Consider the following 24,796-nt stretch of genomic DNA (forward strand, 5'->3'; position numbering starts at 1 on the left):
GCACAGATGCTATGGGAAAACTGCAGCCTGGGCTCTTGAATTCCAGTGCCTGGCTTTCAACGCAAAACTGTCTGAGCCTCAGATTTTTCATCTGTACAGTGGGGATGAAAACAACTCCTACCCCACAACATTATTGTGAGGATTAAATGAAATAAGAAAAAAAATTTAGCACAGGGTTGGGGGCAGAGTAAGAATACACTGTGTGTGTTTATACATTTCCAATGTTATGTGTACGTTTATGCAGATAAAATTCAGAGTGGCTGAAGAGATGAATTCTTTTTTATTGTTTTTTTTTTTTTTTTTTGAGACAGTGTCTTACCCTCACCCGGGAGTGTAGTGGTATGATCGCAGCTCACTGCAGCCTGTACTTCCTGGGCTCAGGTGATTCTCCCACCTTAGTCTCTCAGGTAGCTGGGACTACAGGCATGTGCCACCATGCCCAGCTAATTGTATATTTGTAGAGATGGGGTTTCGCCATGTTGCCCAGGCTGGTCTCAAATTCCCAAGCTCAAGTGATCCTCCTGCCTTGGCCTCCCAAATTGCTGAGATTACAGGTGTGAGCCATGCCCTGCCATGAAAAGACTAATTCTAGACTGCAATGACTTTGAATGATTTTCTAAACGTTTAGAGTTTAGATTTTATTCTGTATTACAATCTGGAGCCACGGAATTTTTTGTTTTTTAAAGTGACACCATTAAAAATTCATTAAATACAGCTATTATCTGGCTAGATGTCTAAGCAAACTTCTTGAATGTTTGGAAAACAGATTACCCTTTCACTGAGACACCTGTTGGTTTACCACATTCTACTTATTTGACTATGATTAGCATCAGAAAGTCCCTATGCTCAAAAATACCTCTTTCATCAAACTAGATTAACAAACTGCATCTCTTAAGATGCAGTAACTTTTCTTAAGATCCAATGGCTAGAATATAGGAATTTGGGTTGGATTGGGAAGTGGGGGATGACGGTGGCAAAAAATTGAAGATTAAAAAACGAAATACAGGCCGGGTGTGGTGGCTCACGCCTGTAATCCCAGCACTTTGAGTGGCTGAGGCGGGCGGATCACGTGAGGTAAGGAGTTCGAGACCAGCCTGGCCAACATGGTGAACTCCTGTCTCTACTAAAAATACAAAAATTAGCAGGGTGTGTTGGCGGGCGCCTGTAATCCCTGCTACTCAGGAGGCTGAGGCAGGAGAATCGCTTGAGCCCAGGAGGCGCAGGTTGCAGTGAGCCGAGATTGTGCCACTGCACTCCAGCCTGGGCGACAGTGCGAGACTCCGTTTCAAAAATAAACGACAAATTACATGAGATTTATAAGAAGTTGGTAAATACAAATTATTTAATGTAAACTTACGTATGTATGTATCCATGTGTATACACGAACAAACTGGGAATGTAATGAGACTTGATTTTGTACCGTTTATCCCAGAATTATTCACGCTCATTGAAATTAGTGTTCTCTTTTAAAAGATTCACACTGGGTTGCTCACACACGTACCCCAAAGAAATTGCCATTTTCCCCTTACCTGCATCTGGCTGGCATAATCAACTGAACAATATTCTCTTTCTTTCCTTTTTTTCACTTACAAGTGGGGCAAAAAGGGGAAGGGAGCAGCCCTCATTCTCTCAGCAAACTTACTGTGCACTTACCACGCGCGAAGGCGCTGCGGTCAGAGAAACAAAACCTAACCGGTTGTGGCCCTCGAGGGTGTGTGGGTGGGGAGAGCTGCTGCCACAGGAAACTGTAACACGGCGCGTTAAGGGCTCTAACTGAACTTAAGGACCAATGGGGCCACCAAGCAGGAAGTGACTGACTTGCCCGCGTGTCTGAACCGCCTTCACACGGAGGCAACTTTTGAGTAACTGCGGGGCTGGAGGGTGGGGGGCACCGGAGGGAACCGCAGGGACGCGCCGACTTCGGATGCGGAGTTGTGAATGTGGGAGAGAGGCGACCCAGAAGTCGAGGCCCGTGGCGGGCGGGGGCTGGGCCCTGGCAAGCGGCTTTCTGGAGTATCCTCCATCTGTCAATACAGGCTACGCGACTCAATGGCCCTAATTCGAGAGCCAAACGTCCCCCGCCGGTCAGTCTTTTCCCTCAGGGCAGTCCCAAGAGCAGCGAGCCCGCGCGCACGAGAGCCGAGAGGGAGGAAGAGCCGAGAGCTAGCGGCCGGGGCCTTGGGGGGCCAGGGGCGCGGGGAGGCCGCCGTGGTAAGGCCGTGAACACCAGCGGACCGGGCAGTTACTCCCGGCATGCTCCTCCTCCCCGGGCGGATTTCAAACCCTCGGCAGCCCCACCTCCCCGCCTTCGCCCCCGGCCTGCCCCAGCAACAGGCGGCGGCCCGCTTCTCATTGGCCAGGCCTGCGCTGTCGTGTTTTGATTGGCCGCGGAGCCGCCCGGCCCTGCTTCTGCGGTCGCCGCCGACTCCATTTTGTCGGTAGAGGCAGAAGGAGGAGGTTGGGTTGTAGAAGCTAGGGTGGCCGGCAGCTCGCTCATCGGTGTTCGTGGGCTTTGTCGGTCCGTGCCTCGTCTCTCCCTGGAAAGGGAGGGAGGCTTCGACGTCGAGAGGGAGCCACTGCCGCCGTAGTTCCGAGCTTGAAGTCGGTAAGTAGCGGCTGTGCAGCGGGCGCGGCCATGTTGGTGGCTGCGCTCCCCATTGTTGGGGGAAGGAGGCGAGCGGAGGCGAGATCCGGGCGGGCGCGGGCGGTCGCAGCGCCCCGACCCCTGCGGCTCCGGAGAGATGGGGCCACTGGGAAGCCAAGCCTGTGTGGCATCGGAGGCGGCGAGTTTTCCGAGTTCGAGTTGTGAATGACTCACAGTCCGGAAATGGCAATTTATTTAGGGTGGTTTATCTGTTTGGAAGGCTCTCTTACCCCTTTGAAAGGAGGGGACTTAACTATTTGGTAACTTATTTTCTTGGAACATCAAATTAAAACCAAACCTTGAATGTTGAGCTGTTCCCTCTTGGGAGACATTTTTATAGATTTAAGATGGGCTTAGACTGTTAGGGCTTGTGAGAACTTATTTTAAGACGGGGAGGAGGCGAGGGTGTTCACAACCAAAGGAAACACTGCGTGATGTCTACATGTTCCAAGAGACTGAAAGTGGATGTGACGTGTGTGGAAAGATTGGAAAATTCTGGTGGGAGTTTAAAAACACGGTCTCTTTTGAAAATCCGCCTGAAGCCAATTTTTTGATATGACTCTTAACATTTAACACTCGTTATTTGATTTTATACGTGAGAGAATCTGAAGATCTTTCCCAGGAAAAAGATAAAAACAAAACTTACTGCGGGACTTCGAGACATTTCCAAAAATTCCCCAGGAGTGACTGGGTCTCAAGGGTGAAGAGTTTTTAAATGATCGTGGTTATGAGGTCAAAGCCATCTTAAGATAAATTTTCTACCTTTTAGTTCAGGAAGTAGCCTTCTTTACAGTCAACGATTTTTGTAGTAAATCTAAATGATCACTTTCTCAACGTGTTTTTGAAATAATGAAGTAATCTTTACTTTTCTAGCTAGGACTTCTCTCAAACTTGTGTGCTGAGGAGACTCAGATGTTGGCCTCAGCTCCTAGGCTGAACTCAGCAGATCGGCCCATGAAAACTTCTGTATTGAGACAAAGGAAAGGATCTGTCAGAAAGCAACACTTGTTATCTTGGGCTTGGCAGCAAGGAAGAGGACAGGTAGTGGAGATCCTGCAATCTGAAAAGCAGACTGAAAGGTAATCATCATAATGGGCAAACATTTTATGATGGAGCCATCCTAAACCAATTGTTTTTATTTTAAAATAGATTATGCAGATTTGTGGGTAAGCTCATTTTTCTTAGAGACGGTATAATAATAAAGGTTGTGCATATATTGGAGTCTAAACAGCTTGCTTTTTTAATTTAAAGCAGCTGAATAGCCTATTACTGAGTCTTGTTCAAAATATCTGGAGTTATAAGTTGGAGCCATAGAAGCTTTTTACAGATTTGAACTTAATGGAATTTTACTCAATATTTGTTTCCATTCACTTGTAGGTGACAAAGAAGCTGAAGATGGGTGGTGGAGAGCGGTATAACATTCCAGCCCCTCAATCTAGAAATGTTAGTAAGAACCAACAACAGCTTAACAGACAGAAGACCAAGGATCAGAATTCCCAGATGAAGATTGTTCATAAGAAAAAAGAAAGAGGACATGGTTATAACTCATCAGCAGCTGCTTGGCAGGCTATGCAAAGTGGGGGGAAGAACAAAAATTTTCCAAATAATCAGAGTTGGAATTCTAGCTTATCAGGTCCCAGCTTACTTTTTAAATCTCAAGCTAATCAGAACTATGCTGGTGCCAAATTTAGTGAGCCACCATCACCAAGTGTTCTTCCCAAACCACCAAGCCACTGGGTCCCTGTTTCCTTTAATCCTTCAGATAAGGAAATAATGACATTTCAACTTAAAACCTTACTTAAAGTACAGGTATAAAGTAAGACAAATGTTAAAATTATGTTCGCGGGTAGTTGTCAATTGGTCTGAAACATTCGCTAAGGAATTAATCTATTTGTGTAGAACTGCTAATTAATGTAAAAAAAATAGACGATCTTGTGTGCACTGTGATACAATGGTAGTATCAGTGCAACTTAAACTAATGGTATTTGATATTAAGTGTTCTCAACTGAGTAACTTTTAAGTGGAAACCAAGTTTAGATTTGGGGAGTGGTAAAGGAATCAGCTTTTTCTATTGTTAGGGGAAGATAGTAATTTATCATTCATGGAGTAGATTGTTGAAAGTTGGTGAATCAGATTATAAGCTTCAAGCTAACACAAGGATTCAGAATTAGGTAAACATCTGAAAGTTTAGTATATTAGAAACACCCAAACCAGTAATATGCTAACAACCTGATGCACTGCTGAAAGAAAATGTGAATTTTTTGTAATAATTGCATTTTACTGAATTGTACAGTGGGTGGAAAGGGCATTTGGAGCTCATTAGAATGAGACATAGTACATCCCAATGGCCCTGTTTATTAAATATAGTGGATTAAGTGTCAACAAATACACCAAAACCATTTTTTATAGAAACAGTATTTAATGGTCACTCAATAGCTTTCAAAATACATTTTTGTATTACAGCACTGCACAAGCTATTCTAATAGTGATCTGGCCTCATCATTCCTGCAAAGCTTGCTTTGGGGAGTTGGATAATGTGAAAATTTTAAGTACCTAGGGGAGAAAGAGCCATGTACATATCTGTAATAAACTTGTAGCATATGTAAAGTTTTATTGGCCTTTATCTTACAAAAATGGAATATTTTAGTATGAATTTGCTGAATGTAAGACCGTGGACTGTTTTTTATAGTATGGCCTAATTTTAAAGGTCCAAAATAATTTGTTTTTAAAGTTTGCCCTTGTGCTAAAGTGCCAGTGTACGTATGTTATACTTGATTGTAAACTACATTTCAAAGTAAATCCGAGTGTAGTAAGTTTTATAACTAAAAAGGTTTAAGCTGCTAAAACTATTTTTAAGAGATGTGAAATGCAGTATGGGACTATTTTTTTTTTCCTCCTCTAAGCCCAAAGATTAACTGGAGTCCCTCCAACCTTACAGATTTTTGGGTTTCACAATCTTATAAACTAGGATACAGGTAGTTTTGAGTATGGTGCCAATGATGTTTGGTTTTTGTTTGGTCAAGGGTAGGTGCAACCCAACGGACCATTTATGCAAAAGATGTAAACTCTTGCATAATACATTGATAACATGTTTTGCCAACCTTAAGAGTAAATGCTTAAACATAAGCGAAACCAGTAGAAGGTATGTGGGTCAGTTTAAAAATTTTGATTGTTAATGTCCTATTTTGTAATTTGGCACCTCTTTTGATGCCTAAGCAGGTTAGCAGATGCCTAAGCTGTATTTCTCCAAATAAATCAAGATGAAGTACTGCCCAAGTTAAATATTGATAGCCTAAAGATAAGTTTATATGGTACTTAATGTACATGATATGAATTTGAAGCATAAAATTAAATAAAATTGTTTTTCCCCATTGGCTTGGTTTTATTTTAAAAATGGTTTTGATTGCTTAATATTCTTTTTAAAAATGTCACTGACTTGAAGCTCGTAACATACTCAGAATACTCAAGACTCTTGGACTTCTCTTAAATTTCTGATTATAAAAGAACAGTCACAACTAAAATGTGACAGGACTGTTGGCTTGAGAAGGGGCAACTAGTTTGCTGACTGATACAGAAGATACTAGGATTTGACAGCTATGCAATTAAACAACTACTTGAGATTTCTCTCTCCCAGTAGTGCTAACAATTAAAAGGAAAAAAAAAAAGGCCACACATGGAAAATGTCGCAAAGCTTTTCAAGGTTAATTCCATGATCTAGGTTCATAGAAAAAAAATTATGAATTTATCAAGTTGACAAGAACCCTTGTGTTTCAAAGTATGTTGACGAATCAAAGTACACGTAAGGGGACCCTCAAAAGAAAAGCATCACGACCACACCTTTCTGATACAGATTCCAAATGATAGAGCATCTTAAAACTAGTTTGAGAATCCTTAAAATTCTACAACTAGTCCCATGGCAAAGCTGTATTTTTTCACGCAAACTAGGAAATGATTTGGAGTTAAGGCAGAACCAGCATTTTGTTTCCAGGGTAATTTCTGTAGACAATGCCAAGGATTAAAGAATTGAACTTCATGTATTGAACAAATCACAGCCTAGGTGTCTGTTAAGGTTTTAAGCTATATATTGAATACACTAGATTTTTGTGGATTAATCTAGTAATACACTAGATTTTTGGTTTGACTCAAGCAAAATGAGTAAATGGAAGTGGGAGTGGAAGATTACCTATAAAAATTTTAGCAGCTTAAGGGTAACCTGAATAAAAGGTCAGTAACCGTATGACACTTCATACTTTAGGAAAGGTACTGATAAAGTTTTGGTTAGCCTACAGAATGGTGATAGGAATTTCCCAAATTGATGCAATCGTGAGAACCAAAAATACCTGGTACAGAGAACTTACCATGTAAGGCTGCTGAAGTCAGCCATATTGTGAACCTTAAGTAAATGCTCTAATTTTTTTTTTTTTTTTTTGAGACGGAGTCTCACTCTGTCACCCAGGCTGGAGTACAGTGGCCGGATCTCAGCTCACTGCAAGCTCCGTCTCCCAGGTTTATGCCATTCTCCTGCCTCAGCCTCCCGAGTAGCTGGGACTACAGGCGCCCGCCACCTCGCCCGGCTAGTTTTTTTGTATTTTTAGTAGAGACGGGGTTTCACCGTGTTAGCCAGGATGGTCTCGATCTCCTGACCTCGTGATCCGCCCGTCTCGGCCTCCCAAAGTGCTGGGATTACAGGCTTGAGCCACCGCGCCCGGCCTAATGCTCTAATTTCAATTTGTCTTCTTTTTGATGGCAGTTACACTATGATGGAATCAGGTCCAAAACCTATCCTTAAGCTTAAAATATATACTGATAAACTATCCTCTTCCCTAGAACAACTACAACACAGGAAAAAATCTGAAAGGTTTTGTGTAAGTTTTAGTTTCTAGTATTTTGGTTGCATTCTCGTAGGCAATTTGTAAAGCAAGAGGGACAGAGTGCATCTCTAAAACCTCTTATACAAATTAGGAAAAAGTGTACCCAGGTGGTTACAAATCTAAGGTAGAGCAAAGTCTTAAAAAAACCCAAGATTTATTTTTGGCTCCTAGACCAGTTTATTTCACTTTCCAGCATTCAAAGAAATGTGATCTGCAAAAAACTAGATACAAAGGCCTTTTACTTCTTTACAAACTATGGTTAGTTCTCAATGAATTTACATGCCTCACTTTTTATTCCAAGAAAAATTCCCATTGTGCAATACAAGGGTGAAACAGCTGTTACAAATACACAGAAACATAATAAAGATAACCAATACTGTTAGAGGAAGGGGCAGAGGAAAAAACCCAAGAGAAGGAACCTTTTCCACAGTGACTAGCAGAATGTCTTGTAGATACCAATAACTGAAGGCAAACAGGTTGCTCACTTCTTCCTATCAAGTCATCCAATCTAAAATGAGAATAGTTCATGCCTAGGATAGGCTAACTATAGGCTTTGCTAGTCCTCCTTCCTAGTAGAATGCCATCAGATTATTCCTGAGCTATTGCTCAAGTCACAGCTACTTCAGAATATAATCTCAGGTTTTGTAAACAGGAACATGGTCAAAATGCAATACAATGGAAAATCTCTACAAGAGAATGAGATTTGGAAAGCCATGCTTAGAATCTCTGAGCCACACAACCATGAGATCTTGGATTACATTTAATCTCTCATCCAGGAACATTATCCATTTACCTTGTAAGGTTGTGAGGAATGAATAGCATATGCAGGAAGCTATCACATGATGGGTATTCTACAAAGCACAATTTTCTCATCTGTGAAATGGGAATAATACCCATTTCCCAGGAGTGTTTTTAGGATTAAATAGGAATATTTGAAAAGCACATGGTTCAGCACAGTAAGTGCTCAATAATATTGACAGCATTCAGTACAAAGAGAACCACAGAAGAGATCCTAAAGCAATTCATTCAACAGATGTAAAAATTAAAGAGGGCCTTTTCTGATTTACCATAATTAAATACTTTAGAGAACTACCAACTATTGTTATTGTAGTTACATAAGTATTTACCTAAATTTTTTAAAAACAAAATCCCAACTCAATATGCAACTTAATTCTCTCCCCCTTAAATGTCTTAACTTCAAAAGGAAATGGAGAAGGGAGGTAGAGGGCAAAAAAGTCTATGACCTCTACATTTTCTTTTAAAAACACACAGAACCTCTGTCCTAAGAACCCACTATGTTAATGAGTGTGTAACAGTATACAAAATACTTTTTGTGATTAAATCTAGTCATTTTGGCTCTAAGTAAATTCTAGATCCCATTATATCAATTTTACTATCTCCAGGAAAATAAAGCTATAAAAACAATCCCCCATTTGATTAAACAACAACAAACATGGTAACAAAAGATGAAACAAGTGAAAAATTATGGGCTGTAACCTAGGATCTGACGCTTGCTGTGTGATCTTGGAAAAGTTCAAAAAAAATTTCTAAAATAAAATATGAACAAAAATACCTCCATTTCATACCTCCCTTGAAAATATACCTCTGCTATATTTTCAAAATTGCTATAAATTAAAAGCTTAAGACTCTACTTCCAGATTTTTAGTTAATAATTTTATACGGAAAGTTTTAAGTATGTGGCAAAAATGACAAAAATAAAATGTGATGGAATCAATGTATAGGTAAAGAAACATCATATCCTAATAAGAAACTAAGGAATCCAAAACATTTGCGATACTATAAAAGTTATTTATTCGCTATACACAGAACATGTCCCCTATAAAATGTACATGTAAATCACTAAAAAGTATAATTTGGTGAACATTTTCTCAATTACAGAACATACTAAATCAGTTGGGATAACAGCTGTCTGCCTCAAAATAATCTAATTATAGCACCCAGTCTCCTTTATATCTAATGCAAAGTTAAATACTTATCTTGGGGGTTATATCCTAGTATGTGTTTGGTGAGGCAGAGTAAACAATTTAATATAACTCTAGTATATTACAGTCACTGCACAATAAACCAGTTTATTACAGATTAAAACAAATCATTTTTTCATTATTTGTAATAATGTGATCAAATACTGGATACTTTTAAATGGCAGATAACCACACAATTACTTATCTTTGATAGTATATTGTGTTCTATAATTACATTGATATGAATGGTATAAAATATTGTTATGAATAATATACCTCAAACAAAGCAATGAGGCCATACTGTAATGATTCACTACATTGTGCTCAGTAGACATTTACTGAAAAAGGGAAAAATCTATTTTTCTCCTCAATTATCCAGGACAATGATTTGCCCATAGTAAGGGCTCAATAAATATTTGCTGAACATACTGACTAGGAAAGAGGTGAGAAGAGATGGGCCCTCTTAGCTGGATGTCAAATATAATTGGAATTTACCTGGGAAGGAGAGTACTTAAAGAAAGATGTAAACTGCATGTGGTGTATACAAGTAAATAAACACAGATGCCAACAAAGCAAATCATTAAGCAGAAAACACTGGCACCAAAATAAACAAAGGCAAGATTTGCCAATAATGGCAAAAATGGAACTTTTATATTGGACCATACCTTTTCCCACCCAATTCAGTTTGAGACAGACCAACAGAGGCACTGTAAGAGACTATGGCTGTCTTCCTTGATATTCAGACATCCTAGTTTCCAATAATTTATTATGGACCTGTTACCCATGAATCAATATAAACCTATTCATATTTAGGGATTAGTTTCCACAAGTACAAAGTTGAATTTCCTTTTATTTGTCCTAAAATGCTTACTTTCAAACTTGAAGGGACTTCAATTATTCCATGTAGTTTTCGATAACATTCTTTTATCTTTTCAGACCAGAGTCAAAATATTCGTACAGTATTCATACTGCAGCACCTTCCACCCACCCTTTGGTCGCTTGAACTGCCCTTCTTTGGTTCTTTTTCCGCTTTCAGATCTTTCTTGAAGTGTAGTAAGCAGAACTGTACTGGGTATTCCAGCTGCAGTTTGGTCTTAAATAAAAGAAGGATGTTTGTCAGTTTGGTTTTCTTTATTCTTCTCTGTGGTATACAGGATTTTGTTAGTTGAACTGGATGTAGCAGCTTACTGGGCCAAATTTTCAAGAGAATAATACAATAGTTCCCAGGTCTTTCCCCTGGGATGTAACTTAACAGCTCATACTCTATGTAGCACCTTTCCTCTCTCACTGAAGCATTATCTCTCATTTTTCTTCTTGCTTACTTGGCTTCAAAAAAAAAAAATAAATAAAAATAAAAATGCAGAGAGATCTTAAGCAAAAGGAGAGGTGAAGTGTGTCAGCCCTCATTTGAGTATTGATATAACCATTCTATTTATTACTGAGCCCAGTACCACATACACAGTACATACATTCAGTAAGTGGGGGACTCAACTACATCACCCAAAACTAACATAAAATACTACGTAAAGATCCTCATCAAGTATCAGTAGGATCCAAACTACCATGGGTTCAACTGTAATATAGTCCTTTTGAAGCTGTTAGGTGTGTCACTTTAGGAACATACAAGGTTCTCAATAGTCCAAGTCTAAAAATAAGTTGACACAAGTAAAAATAAAAATGAAATTAGGCCTTCAAGTTCTATACAGAAAATGAACAATTTCAATGAGCTATCTCCTCAATCTACTTCTCTCAAATTATAGTCTGTAAAACAAACAACACCCCCCCTCCCCAAACTAAGGACCAGGCCTTGGCTTAAATCCTGGCTCTGCCTTATAGTCTTTTCTTTGTGCCTCAGTTTCCTTATCTTTGATATGGGGAAAACAAAAGTATCTTTCTCACAGGGTTTTGTGAAGAGTGAGTGAGTTAATACATAGCCTTTTCAAGTGTCTGGCACATCATGAATACTTAATAAATTAGCTATAATTGTCATCAAGTAGATAGAATTTGAACCACAAAATACCTAACTAACCTACTTCCCCAAAGAGGTTATCACTTAATATTAGCTGCTCATCAACATTCAATTCAAATTGATTTAAAATCATGTCATAAACGTTAAGTCCCAATGCATCTTGTTTACGAAGAGGGAGAGCAGAATTACTGGTCCAAATTTCATCTTAACATACTACCAAATAACCTCTTAAGTTAGTTAACCCAAGAGGCTCAATGAGCAATCATGAAACAACTTTGATATTACACAATGAATTTTTAACTACTGTGTAAAAGATGTACCTTTCTGGCAAGTTCTATCATTTCCAAAGTAAAAGTTAGTTGTGCCTAGTGCAACACTGATTAAAAATATTCCTAAATCTATAAAGGACTGTTTCCATTGTTATTTTAGAATCATATTCAATACTGTAATAATTCCAGTTAATCGTATTTCCTTCATTTTGTTTTTATTATAGCATGTTTGCTTAATTTACAGCAAGCAGAAAATAAGCTGGGTCTTGTTTTGATCCAAACATTGATGTTTTAAAGGTTGTACACAATATTTGTTAAAAAGAACATATAAAAATACCTTTTTAGAAGCCTCTATAAGAAAGAAAATACAAAGTTTAACCCCACAACTTTCCTCTTTGCTAGAACTGCAAACTACTGCTACAGTTTTAAATAGACTTTTTGTTGTTTAAACTATACATCCAGGAAAATCTAAAAAAATTAAAGAAACGTGCATATAAATGATTGCATAGCAGAACATGAACATTAACTGCAAACAGTAAAGAAATGAAAGTTAGAAATACTATCAAATATACAAAGGTTCTAGAATCAATCCTTTAAACACATTCCACAAACAGTATTTAAAATCCATCGTTGTATTCTTTACAGGCAAACCCTAGATTACTAAAACCAAAATTGAAAAAAGTAATCCTCTAAAAGGAATCGCTTCTCCATAATTCTCACTTATATCTGTAAGCAAGCAATCTGAGATTTTTAAAGATGCTAGCTTTTTATTCTGAAATGAAATTGGACATGTCAAGTCACTTTTGTCCCCAAAACGATCTTTCAGAGAAATACTAGAAATTATAAATGGTTAAGGGTATTACTTCATTTTTAGTCAGGTACTACACTGATAATCGAAAGCTCAGAAGATGTGACTCTTGCTTAAAACTGACTAATCCTTTTTCCCAAATTATCTTAAATTTCATGGCACCACAGAATCACCTAGAGTGAGTGTTGTCTTTCAACTTGCCTCGAATTAAATAAACTGAGGTGTGAAAAGCAGGCCTCCCTCACAAAGAGGTAGGCAAATTTTGATACAAATGCACGAGCCAAGTGCTGTAAGCATCAAAATTTCAGTTTTTACACTATGCACACACACAAAACCTACTTTGAAACAATTTACTTGTTTCTAACAGCAGTAAAAAAAACTAAGCAATATTATGGTCAATAACGCTCCTTAAACTTTAGAATAACTACATAAGAATATTCCTTTCTCCTTAAAATTATTTTTGCCATCATCGACCTGCTCAAATTTCAAGGTGAGTTTTTGTGTTTTCTATGTTCCAAATCTTCATAGGAACCAGAAAAAAAGCAGTGAAGGTTCCATGTTTCAGTCAAAAACTCAATTTCCCAGCAGGCATCATTCCCCAAGACAGTGGGGTTAACAAAAGAACTAATCCACACTGCATCAAAAATAATTATCATTGGCCTAGACATCTGGTTTTGCTTTTTTGTTTTGTTTTGTTTTTGAGACGGAGTCTCACTCTGCTGCCCAGGCTGGAGTGCAGTGGCGTGATTTTGGCTCACTGCAACTTCCACCTCCTGGGTTCAAGCGATTCTCTTGCCTCGGCCTCCCGAGTAGCTGGGATTACAGGCATGTGCCACGATGCCCGGCTAATTTTTGTATTTTTAGTAGAGACGGGGTTTCACCATGTTGATCAGGCTGGTCTCAAACTCCTGCCCTCGTGATCCACCCGCCTCGGCCTCCCAAAGTGCTGGGATTACAGGTGTGAGCCACCGCGCCCGGCCAGGCCTAGACATCTTGACAAGACATAAAGGTCCACCCTGAACCTAAATGTGTCTGAGCAGTCAGTGTTGTACTGTGGCTACTACTTCACTTTTGTATCATTCTATCTTATTAGCAAGCTACATTTCTAGGTTAACAGTTCTACCAAATATGAATATGAAAGTTTATTTTTAATGAGACAATGTTGCAAATTATGGTCAACCAACATCTTTTCACCAAATACTTCAAGCATAAAAAATGAGAATCTTTACAAAAATATACAGAGACACCACAAATTGGTAGCTGCCCATAACATTAAACAAACTGGACTCTTAAGAGTGGCTTCTCAACAGCATATCATTTTAATTATAACCATTGCCCGGTACAGGGAAAACTAACAAGTGTTTTTTTAAGCATCATTGCAACATTGTATTCCTGATAATTTAAGTAAACCAAACTATGAGTAAATGAATGATACATGCCTAAAAATGACCATGGTTTATACTATCAGTGGCCACTGGACTTAGGACTAGTCCAAGACCTTGATCTAGATTTTGACCTAGACCTAGACTGTGATCTTGACTGAGATTTGGATCTAGGTGGTTCTTTTTTCCTTGATTCCTTTTCATATCTTGAGCCAGACTTATAATGTGTTTTGGAATCTGTTTTAGAGGTGCCTCTAGTTTTGGTGTGAGATGCAGACCTAGAACGTGATTTAGCCTTCATTTCTTTCTTGGGCTGGGACTTGGACCGTGATCTTGAATTGGATTTAGATCTTGAAAAAGATCGATTTCGGTGTTTGAATCTTTCAAAACAGAGGAGAGATATAATTAGAGTAAAAATTAGATTCTATATTAATCAAATTTGTTATTTTTAGAGCAAAAGTTCACTCTGAAATTAAAAAATATATGAGTCTTTTTCAAAGCAAAGTTATTTACCTATCATTGTCGGAATGGCTTCTGCTACGCCGTGGTCTTCCAGTCGGTCTACTGCTAAAAAGCATATCAGAAAAAGCGGTGACAAATATCTATTCATAGAGGCAAAGTTTCTAATTAAAAGCAAACCATAAAACTTTAAAAATAAAATGATACCATATTTTTTGTCTCAATGAAACAGTCAATATATATAATTAAAAGTATACAAAAAAGTAAAAAAAAAAATTAAATGCTAACAAATACATTTTTTAAACAGATCACTGTGCTACACAGCACACTTACTTTCTAGGACTATACGATCTTCTATAGTTGTAATCAAAAGACCGACTTCTTGATCTCCTCCTTTCATAACTTCGGCTTCTAGAACGTCTGTATCTGTCATAATCATCATAGCGTGAAGAACTGTACACATTCCTCCCTTCCTTGGCTTTCATCTGATTTGGTGCTAGGAAATACAAAGAACAGAAATACTTAGAAATATTAAAAACAGTATTAAAGCCCTCAATAAATAGGAAAAAAAATCCCTGCATCCCCTCTTGTATCCCAAACAGAGTATGTATGACCGGGTGGTGCCTCATGCTTGTAATCCCACTACTTTGGGAGGTTGAGGTGGGAGGATCCTTTGAGCCCAGGAGTTTGAGACCAGCCTGGAGCAACATGGCAATATCCCATTTTTACAAAAAATAATTAGCTAGACCTAGTGGCTTGCACATGTATTCCAGCTACCTGGGAGGCTAAGGGGGTAAGAGTTTGCAGCTGCAGTGAATTGTGATTACACCACTACACGCCAGCCTGGGGGTCAGAGACCCTGTCTCAAAAAAAAAAAAAAAAAAAAAAAAAAAATTTGCGTATGTGTTTTGGCTTTTGTTTTTTTTTGAGACGGAGTCTTGCTCAGACGCCTAGGCTGGGGTGTGGTGGCGCGATCTTGGCTCACTGCAAGCTCTGCCTCCTGGGTTCACGCCATTCTCCTGCCTCAGCCTCCCGAGTAGCTGGGACTACAGGCGCCTGCCACCTCGCCCGTCTAATTTTTTTGTATTTTTAGTAGAGACGGGGTTTCACCTTGTTCGCCAGGATGGTCTCGATCTCCTGACCTCGTGATCTGTCCGTCTCGGTCTCCCAAAGTACTGGGATTACAGGCGTGAGCCACCGCGCCCGGCTGGCATTTTTTTTTTTTTTAACGTATTTTTATTCTTGAGACCAGGGTCTCGCTGTGTCATCCAGGCTAGAGTGCAGTGGCACAATCTCAGCTCACTACAACCTCCACCCCACACCAGTTGAAACCATTCTCCTGCCTCAGCCTCCTGAGTAGCTGAGATTACAGGCACGCACTACCACACCCGGCTAATTTTTATATTTTAGTAGAGACAGGGTTTCACCATATTGGCCAGGCTGGTCTCGAATTTCTGACCCCAAATAATCCACATGCCTCGGCCTCCCAAAGTGCTGGGATTACAGATGTGAGCCACTGTACCTGGCCTGGAGTCTTTTTTTTTTTTTTTTGAGTCGGAGTTTTGTTCTTGTTACCCAGGGCAGAGTGCAATGGTGCAATCTCGGCTCACCACAACCTTCGCCTCCTGAGTAGCTGGGATTACAGGCATGCACCACCACGCCAGGCTAATTTTGTATTTTATTTTTTGTGGAGACGGGGTCCCACTTTGTTGCCCAGGCTGGTCTCAAACTCCTGGGCTCTGGCAATCCTTCCACCCAGGCCTCCCAAAGTGGTGGGATATAGGCGTGAGCTACCACACCCAAGCATTTTACATTTTTAAATGGTTGAAAAAAATGAACCATATGCTGATTTGGAATGATCCTGCCACAGATTCCATTCATTAAGAACACAATTAACAAAATATTTATAGGTGGCCTATGAACAATGTGTAGCGTCAAAATACAGTAATATATAATTACAGTTCTAAGACCCTAAGCAGAATAAGGCATTCCTAAATGCCTATAGACACTTCAGTTCTTATCTCATTCAATTCATTGAAGCAGATACTTTATGTATTGAAGTACCTATAAATAACACAATGCATAACCAGGAATCTATTACCCAACTGAAGAACTAGAGTTACCAATATTTTATGTCTACTCAAGAGCTCCTCTTCTCCTCAGCAGCTATATATATATATATATTTTTTTTTTTGAGACAGTATCTCGCTCTGTTGCCCAGTCTGGAGTGCAGTGGCACAATCTCGGCTCACTGCAACCTCTGCCTGCTGGGTTCAAGCAATTCTCCTGCCTCAGCCTCCTGAGTAGCTGGGACTACAGGTGCGCGCCACCATGCCTGGCTAATTTTTTGTATTTTTAGTAGAGATGGGGTTTCACCATGACCTTGTGATCCACCCGCCATGGCCTCCCAAAGTGCTGGGATTACAGGTGTGAGCCACTGCACCCTGCCGTTATTTTAATCTCTTAATTAGTATCTTGCCCAAGGTAACATAGTGGCTAAGCCAGAATTCAAACACAGGTCTATTTGACTCTAAAACCTGTACTCCTGCCTTGTAAGTATGAAGTGAACATCTGGTAAGCCTGCATAACCAACTTTCAGAAGAGTCCACATATATTTTAGGCATTCTCATTTCCACTTCCTACCTACACTTAACCCCAAAACTTTGTAATACATCTGGAAAATATGATGAAATATTCAAGAAATATTCAAGATACTCCATTTTCTTAAAAACGATCCGTTTGGGATCACGCCTGTAATCCCAATCCCAGCACTTCGGGAGGCCAAGGCGGGTGGATCACCTAAGGTGGGGAGTTCGAGATCACCCTGGCCAACATGGTGAAACTCCGTCTCTACTAAAAATACAAAAATTAGCCAGATGTGGTGGCATGCACCTGTAATCCCAGCTACTCGGGAGGTTGAGGTATAAGAATCGTTTGAACTCAGGAGGTGGCGGTTGCAGTAAGCCGAGATCATGCCACTGCACGCATTCCAGCTTGGGCAACAGAGCGAGACTCTGTCTCAGAAAAAAAGAAAGAAGAAAGGAAAAAGAAAAAAGGCCGGGCGCGGTGGCTCATGCCTGTAATCCCAGCACTTTGGGAGGCCGGGGCGGGCGGATCACGAGGTCAGGAGATTGAGACCATCCTGGCAAGCACGCTGAAACCCCGTCTCTACTAAAAACAAACAAAAAAAACTAGCCAGGCGTGGTGACAGGCGCCTGTAGTCCCAGCTTCTCGGGAGGCTGAGGCAGGAGAATGGCGTGAACCCGGGAGGTGGCAGAGCTCGCAGTGAGCGGAGATCGCGCCACTGCACTCCAGCCTGGGCAACAGAACAAGACTCCGTCTCAAAAAAAAAAAAAAAAAAAAAAGAAGAAGAAGAAAAAAGAGATCCTTTTGGGTTTTGAACAGATACACAAATTGCTTAAATTCTTAAAAAAAAAAAAATATCAAAACACTAAAAAAATAATGCTTCATACATATCAGGCATAAGGGTACTTACTCTTTCGATCCCCCTGGGCAAACTGGATTTCAATCTGCCGTCCACAAATCCACTTTCTGTCCAAATTATGTAAAGCATCTTCAGCATCACGAACATCCTCAAATGTGCTAAATGTTAAGGGGCTTGGGAAGTTTTGCAAACTTTGATAATGAATGAGAGTTCAGTTGGTATGTCTGGAACAATTCACAATCTCCCAATATTATTCCAGAAAATCGACCAGACCCCCACTTACTAGTTGGTGATTCAGTTGGATTCAGCCATTAACACTTCACACTATAAAAGCACTTGTGTTTTCCTAAGGCACATATTTGAAAACGTATGAATACATATTGCAGTAAAGTTATTATTGAAATAAGATCTGTTATAGCTGAATCACCAAGTTGTCCTATCCAAAAATTTTCCTAAGTTTTAAGAATTAAGTTTACAAGACAAAAAAGAAAAACAAATGTCAGTTCTATGTTGTATGCTAAAATAAAAATTTCTTAAAATAAAACCAAACTACTGTCTTTCATATTTGTTTCAAATGAAAAAAAGAAAATGCCAATAGTTCTTGTGTAAGCAAGCAGTATATGCCTTACCTTACAAGAGACGAAAGCATTAACTTCAAATTTATTTTGCTGTTTTCTTTTTCATATATATCTACTACTACTATTTCATTTAACTGTCTTCCTTCCACTGCATGGGAAGACAAGCACGCTAGCCATTTGTGGGCATCAAGACAGAGTCAAGCAATATTCAAGACAATCACTATACCAAAAGCGTTATTACATCCATGCAGACTGTAAAAGCATGCTATCAAGAAACAGATCACTGTAAGGACTCCTAGACTGGAAAGCCCTAACCATGACCCTAAATTTACAACTTCTTGCAAAGAAATGGTTTGAGACTGGTTTCCAACTTGAGAATTTCAAGATATTATTTACCGGCCTTAAGCAGGAACTACTGGTACTTGTTTTTGATCTGAGAAGCTAAGCTGCTTGTCCTCCCTGGTCATGACAGCAATATTACTACGAGAACTCCTGGCTTTACATAGCTATTCTGTCCAAACCTAGCTCCTTTCCTAAAACCATCATTACAACAGAGACCAAGTATACATTCAAGGCAGGGTTTGATATAAATGGTTTGGAAAGAGCTAGGTTAGGTACAGGTTTTCATTCTATCCTAAAAATCATTATTCTAGTTTGCACATTTCTATTTCCTAAATTTGAGAGAAAACACAAGACTGCAGATTTAGAGAGGTGATTTAAAAAATCCCTGAAGTGATACACTCCTTTTTCGAGACCGATACTGGTATTCTTTTACTACAGAGACTAAAAGGTCTGCCTTACTAGACTTCCCACTTTTTGTTCTGAAAGGAATTAAGGACTGCAGGTTTCCAGCTCTCTCTTCCCGAGGCCATTATGAACAGATTAAATGGAAGGACAAGTTTTAAATAACTGGGGTTTCAACATGAAAAGGCAAAGGCTGATGGGGAGTTCAGAACCTTGAATACTGTAACTGAACATCCCTCAAGGTTAATGCAGCTGGGCTCTAAACTAATAGAAGGAATAAGTTCACTTAATGGGTATACCCCAAGAGACAGAATATAATAAGTATAAAAAGGATTTATATTGAGAGCCATAAAAATTATTAATGAGAGCAGAGCATCCTCTCTGGGGCTACTTTCAAAAACAGAATCCTGGGCTGATGGCAAGTTTCTGCTTTACTCGGTAAGCCAGGGATAGGAAGAAAAGGCTATTGCAAATGGAGTCAGACAGAAGAGACAGCAGCAGCAGAGGCAGCCAAGTATCACTCTGATGTCAACCATGGAGAAATTTGTACTTTATGGTCTTTTCAAAAATGAAATTGATAAGCCTGTTACTTATTTCTTTTCAACTATTTTAAGACCATAGACTTACTAAGTATTTTAAAATTATCATTCTCCTTTAGATTGCTTTGAATTGCTAGCCTTTTCTGCCTCAAATACCACACACTCTTGAATCAAACTACTACTGACCTTGACTCCTGGGCCACCCAACACTAGGTAAAATCAGGTCTATGTTGTAAGCCAGAATGCACCGCTACCTTTATTTACTAAGCCAGATATAGCTACTACCTTCTCTGTAATGGAGATTTGCAACCAATGCTTACAACTGTCCTTGATCACTGGCCCTGCAGGAGTAGCTTTTGGCTTTTTCCCTGTAAGTCTCACTAGGACTCCACTAACTTAAAAGTTTGAGGCCCACTGAATTTAGGCAGGAAGAATTTTTCCTAGTCTGAGGCCCACAACCCAAACCGTTGTTGCAGGGAGATGATCTCACTGAAAGGAGGAAGGTCACCTGACTCTGGGTCAGGGACCAGTCTCCCATAGGTCCCAGTTGGGTACCTATACCAGGGAGAAGGCCTCCTGCAACTCATTCAGGGCCAACTGATCATGTGTGCTAAAGCAGCGCAGAGCCAGCAGTCTTCACAGGGTTAAGATAAAGAAGTTAAGGGTTTGTGTGTGTCCCCAACGACCACTTTAAAATCTATATATAAACAGAATTTCTAGTGGCTCTGACCCTACAAGACCACCTGAGCTGTTTCTAAGTAGTCCCCAGTGCATGCACCTGTCTCTCCTTTAAGCAGGGCTCTGTGGCTTAACCCCAGAACCCCATGCTACTCCAAAGAGCACACTGCCTGCTACTCTGTGGCATCTGACCACCTGGTCCAAAACCAAAATATGCTGAATTTAATCTTAAGAATATACATCCTGTTACACTTTAACTTGATAAGAGAGTGCATTTATACAAGACCACAATCACAACATCAAAGGCCCACATAAATCAAGTTACAGGTTTTGTCACTAGACCAAACCAGAATAATTTTGAAAATTAACTGCTTACAAAACATTAAAAAACAAAAAGAAAAAAAAAGAAAAATAGTTATTCTGTAGGATACATCAGGTATGACTCCTTTAATCTTGGCCATCATTCAACTTCATCTTGACCTTTAACTCTTTAAGTGCTTGTCAGAAGGACTTGTCATGAGATGCTTGGCCAAATATGACAGATGGCTTTATCTTTAACTTTGAAAAACAACCTTTTCCCCCTTTTGTAGATAAAGCGAGGCTTTGTCTCCCATTAGGCTTGTCCTTCTTCCAGCTTTTCTTTATTTTTTCTTTTCCCAAACTCTCCCTTCTCTTCAAGCCTGATCCTTAAGAGGTCTTTGGCTTGTCTACTTGCCTTAAGTGTTGAACTCTACTCTAAAGGTTCTTTCATGCTTTCTCTTTGGGGTCGCCATAACTGTACAGCTTTACATTCTCTGAGGTAACAACAGAGGACAGCAAATTAGGGGACAATATTAAAGAAGTTTACCTCATTGTTATACAATTTGTTTTTGATCAAGTGATTCAAATTAACAAACAAGAATACCAAATTTTAATTGCTAAGCACAAGAACATATTAACTTTTAACGGACTTACATTAAAGGTAGTAGCAACCAGAGTGCATTCAAATTTAAATCACATATATAATCATCGACTTGAGTTTCAGAAGCATGAATGGGAATTTAAATATTTTACCATTTTTGGATTAACTTTAATAACGACAGCAATGTGTGAGTCAGAATTAATTTTCAAAAATTTGAAGACAGACATTTATTAGAGGACAAAAAGAAACTACTTTTTAGATGTTACCACTTACATAAACTTGAATTTCAAACTTCAACACCCCTCACTAATCAGCCATCTGAAGAAAGGATATTGAACATAAGCAAATCCTCTTGGACGGCGAGTGTAGAAATCAAGTGGAACATACACATCAACTATAGGACCATAACGACCAAATTCACGCCGCAAGTCTTCAGACCTAAAACATCATAAAATTTTTATGTCCAAGTCCTTAAGATGTATAGGCAATATATCTTTCTGATGAAGGAAAGCTAGGATCCAAGAATTTTTTTTTTTTTTTTTTTTTTTTTTGAGACGGAGTCTGGCTCTGTCGCCCAGGCTGGAGTGCAGTGGCCGGATCTCAGCTCACTGCAAGCCCCGCCCCCCGGGGTTCATGCCATTCTCCTGCCTCAGCCTCCCGAGTAGCTGGGAGTACAGGCGCCCGCCACCTCGCCCGGCTAATTTTTTTTTTGTATTTTAGTAGAGACGGGGTTTCACCGTGTTAGCCAGGATGGTCTCGACTCGATCTCCTGACCTCGTGATCCGCCCGTCTCGGCCTCCCAAAGTGCTGGGATTACAGGCTTGAGCCACCGCGCCCGGCCGGATCCAAGAATTTGGAAGATAAAAATGCAGTTTACATTAGCAGGACAACAGCAGACATATGGTACAAGGGAATGACCACAATTTTTATCTACAGCCTTCGTTTTTCATAAAAGGTACAGCAGCATCAGGTTGTATATAAGCATTGGTTTTGTTTTTTTTTTTTTTTACTTTATATTACAGCATCAAATCGACTCTAGTACTCTGAAAAATACCAAGCACTTATTTTTACTCCCCAATTTTAGCGACAGGTTTAGACACTTAACAATAGGTAAATATGGTCTGAAAAAGTCACAAATATCGAACTCCTTAAATGTCAAAATGACGTAAAGGGAAAATTTCTCTAGACGCTAACATAATTACCACTGCTTTCTTTCCTGCTTAAATTTAAGACAAAAGCAAATCACAAAGCTAGCAAAAAAAAAAAAAAACCCACAAAACACCAAAAACCCAAACCACTTATTTTTTGTGTGTAGATTCATTTGTGAAATAAGAAGCCTCATCTTGTAGTAAGAACTCTTCCAAAATAATCTGAAGGTAACTCGAAACAAGGGAATGGTGAGAACAAAGCCTATTTAAGGTAGGTCTGAATTAATCTAATTTAGCTGTCAACGTCCTAATGATTGAGGCTTCCCAAACCTCCCTTTTCAAAGGATGACCAGAATTTCCAGGAAATAAGAAAAACTACTCGCAACATTTAACTGGAAAAATCTAACTCCCCAAATCTCAACGCTCCCTTTCTCCAAACACCTCCAACTGATTAAAACCCCCAAATATTAATAACGGCAACAACAATAAAGATAAATAGTAGCAAGATTCCTCTCCTCGATCCCGTTATTTCACCTCACTCAAAAAAAAAATCTCTGGGCCAAGGGGGCGTGAACCTCGAAGAATGAACTTCAAATCAATGGGGGGGCTGCCGTCGGGTCGCGGAAAGGCCGCGGCAGGGGGCTGCGCGCTCGAGGAGGAAGCCAGGAGAAAGGGGCTGCAAACTGCGGAGGGGGAGGGGACCGAAAAAACCGCCACGCGGCTCGGCGAGGGCAGAGGCGCCGCCCTCGCTCCCACGCGGCGGCTGAGGCCGGCAGCGCGGCCTAGTTCGGCGCCAAAGCGGGCGCGGGACCCGCCATCTTCACTCAGTCCCCTCCCCCGGCCCAGTGCCGCCACCACCACCAGGGTCCTCTCCGGGCGCCTGCGGCCTCCCCGCCTAGGCCCGGGGTACCTGCCTTGTACCTACCTGGTGTCGTCGGCCACGTTCCTGACGAACAGAGACGTGTTGGGGGGACGCAGGTAGCGGGACATGGCGGCGGCTTGTCTCGGCCGGGCGCACTAACGGGCTCAGCAAACCGTCCTCGGCTCCGGCGGCCGAGCCTCAGACACACACAGCTAGAGGGCTCTGCTACGGTAACCGACTCTTCTCGCGAGACTTCACTCCCGCCTCCACTCCCCCCTCCTACCTCCGCGCAAAGTCGGGCCCGCAACGGTTCTTTCCCGCGAGATCACCAGGCTTGCGACTGCGCATGCGGAGGGCTGGCGCACGCGCCTTCGCCTCGGTCTCATTCACTGGCCTCTTGCGGTGCCTGTTACCTTCTCGCCCGCCTGTTCTTTCTTTAGGTCTTCATTTTCCCGCCCTTTTCTACCTTGCACTCCCCTTGATCCCCACCCCCAAATCAGGAAGCAGATGTTTTAGTCTCTAGGCCAAACTTTGCAGTTATTACTAAATGGACAGATTTTTAAACTATTTAATTCAGAGAGGCTGCCTTAAATTTCTCATTTGGTCCAAGTAAATGCCCTGCTTTTATTTTGCCTTGAATTTCCCGTTTGGTCCAGGTTATGCCCTGACCAGCAAAATAAGGATTTAAAGCTTCTTGTATTGAGTGTGTAAAGGAAGGAGGTGTGTGCCCTTGCGCAGAGCTGGGCCTGCCTCTCCAGTGCTTACAGCCCGCCTTTGCCCCTCACCCACACCCTGGCCATCTCCAGTTAGTCACGTATTTGGCTCCCAGCCTGGGTGGGACCAAACCTCACACTGTAGGTTCATTACTGTGGTCATTTGTAATGTATTGTTTGTTGCTGACGGCTTCCCGGGTATGCATCGGAGCTGTACTGCAGTGGTTCTCAAACTTTTTGGTCTCAGAACGCCTTTATGTTATTGTGGATTATGGAAGATTCCAAAGAGTTTTTTTTTTTTTTTTTTTTAAAGTGTGGGTTATACCTATTGATAAATAGTTAATGAGAACTTAAAATAGAGGAAACTTTGGCTGGGCTCGGTGGCTCATGCCTGTAATCCCAGTACTTTGGGAGGCCTAGGCGGGCGGATCACGAGGTCAAGAGTTCGAGACCAGCCTGACCAACACAGTGAAATCTCCTCTCTACTAAAAATACAAAAATTAGCTGGGCGTAGTGGCGCGTGCCTGTCATTCCAGCTACTTGGGAGGCTGGGGCAGGAGAATTGCTTGAACCCGGGAGGCGGAGGTTGCAGTGAGCCGAGGTTGCACCACTGCATTCCAGCCTGGGCGACAGGGCGAGACTCTGTCTCAAAAAAAAAAAAAAAAAAGAAAACTTTGACTCACTCCACTACCCTTTATCACACATCACATCATGTACCCTCTGCAAAACTCCACGTTTGTAAGAGAATGAGCATGAAAATAGCAAATAATCTTTAGTATAGTTTTGACTTTGGAGGCCGTTTTG

General features: G+C 40.6%; 2 protein-coding genes and 1 long non-coding RNA gene across 9 annotated transcripts in view; 1 reads left to right on the plus strand and 2 right to left on the minus strand.

Moving 5' to 3' along the window:
• Positions 1 to 2,398: 2,398 nt before the first annotated feature.
• PNRC2 (proline rich nuclear receptor coactivator 2) lies at positions 2,399 to 6,038 on the plus strand. The gene is made up of 3 exons (XM_050793435.1): positions 2,399 to 2,605; positions 3,518 to 3,723; positions 4,022 to 6,038. Exon 3 carries the CDS (start codon positions 4,040 to 4,042, stop codon positions 4,457 to 4,459), a length of 420 nt encoding a protein of 139 aa, XP_050649392.1. The 5' UTR covers positions 2,399 to 2,605; positions 3,518 to 3,723; positions 4,022 to 4,039; the 3' UTR covers positions 4,460 to 6,038.
• The window catches only part of LOC126956924 (uncharacterized), a 54,634-nt gene continuing 34,881 nt past the window's right edge, over positions 5,044 to 24,796 (minus strand). The window contains exon 2 of the long non-coding RNA XR_007726542.1: positions 5,044 to 7,209. This is a non-coding gene — a long non-coding RNA (uncharacterized LOC126956924). The remainder of the gene's footprint in view (positions 7,210 to 24,796) is intronic.
• Positions 9,309 to 23,572, minus strand: SRSF10 (serine and arginine rich splicing factor 10). Of its 7 annotated transcripts, XM_050792675.1 has the most exons (7): positions 23,343 to 23,570; positions 21,601 to 21,707; positions 17,881 to 17,982; positions 14,718 to 14,880; positions 14,439 to 14,492; positions 14,204 to 14,305; positions 9,309 to 10,590 (listed from the first exon to the last, which is right to left on the minus strand). In XM_050792675.1, exons 1-7 carry the CDS (start codon positions 23,405 to 23,407, stop codon positions 10,530 to 10,532), a joined length of 654 nt encoding a protein of 217 aa, XP_050648632.1. In that variant the 5' UTR covers positions 23,408 to 23,570; the 3' UTR covers positions 9,309 to 10,529. The 7 variants fall into 7 exon arrangements, with proteins under 7 accessions (XP_050648632.1, XP_050648619.1, XP_050648612.1 ...); XM_050792662.1 differs by lacking the exon at positions 14,204 to 14,305 and having other exon boundaries at positions 14,439 to 14,489; positions 23,343 to 23,569; XM_050792655.1 differs by lacking the exon at positions 14,204 to 14,305 and having other exon boundaries at positions 23,343 to 23,568.

Source organism: Macaca thibetana, chromosome 1 (genome assembly GCF_024542745.1).
Source record: "Macaca thibetana thibetana isolate TM-01 chromosome 1, ASM2454274v1, whole genome shotgun sequence".
Taxonomy (NCBI): domain Eukaryota; kingdom Metazoa; phylum Chordata; class Mammalia; order Primates; family Cercopithecidae; genus Macaca; species Macaca thibetana.